Source organism: Cryptotermes secundus, unplaced genomic scaffold, assembly GCF_002891405.2.
Source record: "Cryptotermes secundus unplaced genomic scaffold, Csec_1.0 scaffold6992, whole genome shotgun sequence".
Classification (NCBI taxonomy): Eukaryota; Metazoa; Arthropoda; class Insecta; order Blattodea; family Kalotermitidae; genus Cryptotermes; species Cryptotermes secundus.
Window position 1 is genome coordinate 859 of NW_019724019.1, and position 3,574 is coordinate 4,432.

The 3,574-nt window shown below is 49.3% G+C and overlaps 1 protein-coding gene across 1 annotated transcript; it reads right to left on the reverse strand.

The window, feature by feature from the left end:
* Positions 1–711: 711 nt before the first annotated feature.
* LOC111862242 (coiled-coil domain-containing protein 152-like) lies at positions 712–1,176 on the reverse strand. The gene has a single exon (XM_023847453.1). The coding sequence runs from the start codon at positions 1,174–1,176 to the stop codon at positions 712–714; it is 465 nt and encodes a 154-aa protein (XP_023703221.1).
* Between the last annotated feature and the right edge of the window lie 2,398 nt (positions 1,177–3,574).

Here is a 3,574-nt window from a genome sequence, read left to right on the forward strand (position 1 = left end):
TCGTCATGTCGGTGAGTGCGTAGTGTGGGGGCCTTAACGCATATGCCGGCGTTCGCCCATCTCCGCCGGCCGTCGCTCGTTTCCCGACGGTTGGTCCTTTCTCCAGCTTGTTTCCCTGTTGTTTCTGGGTCGCCATTCTGAATTCACCGGCGATTTCTGTTTATTCTTTGGAGGCCCTTCCCTTCGGTCCTGATGCTGTCTATTGTCATCTCCTCTTTGGGTGTGGAACGATCGGAACTTTGTGTTATCTCCGTGAGTTCTGGCTGCTACCAGTAACGCCTGCAGCTCTAGCGCTTGTCGGAGGGCCTCGTTTACCGTCTTCTCCCCTCCCAGCAGCAGCTGGATCTTAATATCGGCATCTCGTATGCCGTATACGAACGCTTTTCCTGCCTCTCTTCCATTGTGGTTTGCAGGTAGAATGGGGTAGGCACGGAGGGCGAGCAGTTCAATGGCAGTGGCAAAATCTTGCAGGGATTTTGCAGGCTTTTGCGTCCTTGTTCTTAACTGGCAGTGGTAAGCAGCTGCAAAGTGTTGGTCCCCGAAACGGTCCTCTAGAGCCTGAAGAGTTTCCTCGTAAGTTGTATTTGCCGGAATGCCGGGTAGTATTTCCGCCGCCCGACCCTTCAGGGCCGTAATTAGGTACGTTGATTTTTCCTTATCCGTCCATTGGTTGTGCTCTGCTACGGTCTCGAATTGTCGCCGGAACACACTCTACGTTGAATTTTTGTAGAATGTCGGTGGCTGAGCTGTGCTCGCGCTGACCGTGATTCCCCGCTTGGTCCTCGTCTGTACTTTTTTCAAACGGGCCTGGAATTCGCGTTTAGTTTTCGTTACTTCTTCCTGGAGTTTATCTGTCCTCGCGCAGAGGCATACTTCCACTGACTTTAGTTTTTGTTGTGTTTTTCCCGTTCTTTCTGTAAGCTCCTGAAGCTTTCCGTCTGTCCTGGCTTGGTTGACGTCCATCATCTTTTTTAGTTCTCTTCGGTCGGTCTGTCTGACGTCCTCCAATCTGGCCAATAATTCGCCGAGGCCGATCTCCGCCTTTTCTTGATAGGAGTCTAATTTGGCCAGGAAGTCTTCCCTGTCTTTTTTTCGGTTGGCTTCCATTTTGTCTTTCATCCGCAAACGGTCGGCATCTGCTTTTGCTAATATTTTGATTACTCTTTGCATCTCCATTTTGTAGCAGTAAAGTACCTGATGCACAACAATCTGTTTGTGGCGTGTTTAAGNCTGAAATACACACTCCGAGTATAACTGTACTACAGCAATCACTATGTCTGGAAAGCACACAATAAGTCTTCCTCTCGCTGACTTCTTAGTTATCGCACACTCGCAGGCTGCTATGTTGCAACTGAACTGGTAGCTGCTGTGGACTCCACTTATATAGCCTTGCGCTGTTGCTAGTGTGACGTGGCGTATAGCCTAGGACGCTGTTGCTAGTGTGACGTCACCGTTGTTGATTAGCATTGCGTAGTTGCCAGGTTACGGGGCTCGGCTATCTTCGGCTCCGCTCGGCTATCTTCGGCTCCGCTCGGCTCTCTTCGGCTCCGCTCGTGACGTCACCGCGCATAGCTGCCAGAATGCGGGGTGATTACTCGCCTATTACGCGAGCGTTACGCTACCGCTGAGGGGTGGGAGGGGAGCGCTGACTCACCCGCCGCGTCACTGCTGATGTGGGGGGGGGGCTCGGCTTTGCGCAATATGTCACAATATACATATATAAAGAGCATAAACTGCTGTACCTAGCCTGGACTGACAGAGGATATGTATATATTGTACATAGAAGTAATGATTAAGTGTGTATTTGTAAATGTATGTAAATACAGACAATAGACTTAATACAGACTGACTGACAGATGACAGACCCGACCTCTCGTCAGACAGGACGCTACACATGGACAGGACAGTAACTTTCATTGAAAGGAAATATCTGGTCATGAGCGCCAGCTGGGGCTCGGCACCAAGACAAACAGACTGACCGACCGTCAGTTGTAACATGACCCTCGCCCTCGCAATCTGATTGGTTAGCGCGCGTGATTTTGAAAACTAACGTGAAGAGTGTGCGTTGCAGAAAATGCGTGAGAAAGGACAGTGAGATTATCTGACGGCCTCGAAAAAGATTATTCTGCTTCTTCGGATAGGACTTGAAAAGATTGTCTGTTTGTTTAGGTGTACTTTCTTACTGGCACATAACTTGTGAGATTGTATGTTTGAGAAGGAGTGAGATTGGTTCGGGAGACGTTTTCGGAAGGAGTTTGAGCGGTCCCAGGTGACCATAATCTTGAGAGTTCGTCTGTAGCCACATAGTTACTATTCTCTTACCAGTGCATAGCGCGTCACTAGGGCATCGGTGGCCGTCCCGTCTGCAACGGACAAAATGGCGTAGCCGACATCATGTGAAACACGGTGGAACGCAATCGTGTCTTAGTTTGACAGGAACCACATGAACTTAAGAAACAGTAATCCAGACTGCCAGGAAGATATCGACTTACTGGTGTAAGGATTACAAATGATTGGACAGCTTATCCATACATCGCCCTCAATAAACGGAAACGTCACAGTATGTAACAAACTTATATCAAAATCCGAGGCCGAGAGGACAGTGCTGTGTAAGCACCTCGAGGGCAAGACGCTCTTCACAGTCATGCTGCGCCTCTATGCTGCCATCCACAGGGAGATGAGAGAGTCTCTCCTGCTAGAAGGAAAAGAAGATTCAGTTGAGGATTTTCGCGAACAAAGGAGACGTAAGCGAAACTCCTCAGGAGAACAATCTAAGAAATCGAAACAATCACCTGCCCCCCGGGATCCTAGATTAAAATCGAAGAATAAAGTTGAATTTAAGAACTACTTTGCGCCCCTGAGGACGTCAGGTATGGACGTGGAAGAGTCTACCAATAAGCCGGGAGAGCAGCAACAATCGGACAAGTCAGGTAGGCCGCCTCCAATTGTATTAACCTCCACAACAAACCTGATGCAGTTGCAGAGGAAGGTCAAAGAACTGGCCACGGGCAATTTTGAGTTCCGCAACACCAGGAGCGGGACCAGAATTGTGACGAAGGAAATGGCGGACTTCTCAGCCATCAAAACCTTCCTAGAAAGTACCAATCTATCGTAATTTACATTCTTTCCCAAGTCCGAAAAGCCAATCAAAGCAGTAATCCGTCAACTTCCACAATACACTCCAGCGGAAGATAACTCTGACGGACTGGTGAGTCTGGTGTTTGACGTCATTAGCGTCATACAAATGACCAGTCGTCGGACTCCTCCAGAGGGAACAGATAATATCTTCCTTCCCTTTTTCCTCATCACACATCCTAGGACGGAGAAGTCCCAAGAAGTCTTCCGCCTGACCAACCTCTGCCACATTGCCATCAAGGTAGAGGCATACAGAGCACAGAGCGGGCTCACACAATGTTACAACTGCCAGCAGTTCGGCCAAGTTTGGGCTAACTGCAAACAGCCCCCACGTTGTTTGTGGTGCGGAGGTGGCCACTTACACAAGGAGTGTCCAGAGAATAAGAACTCTGCCTCCACCCCAGTATGCCGCAACTGCCGGTTGGGGGAAGGAGAAAAG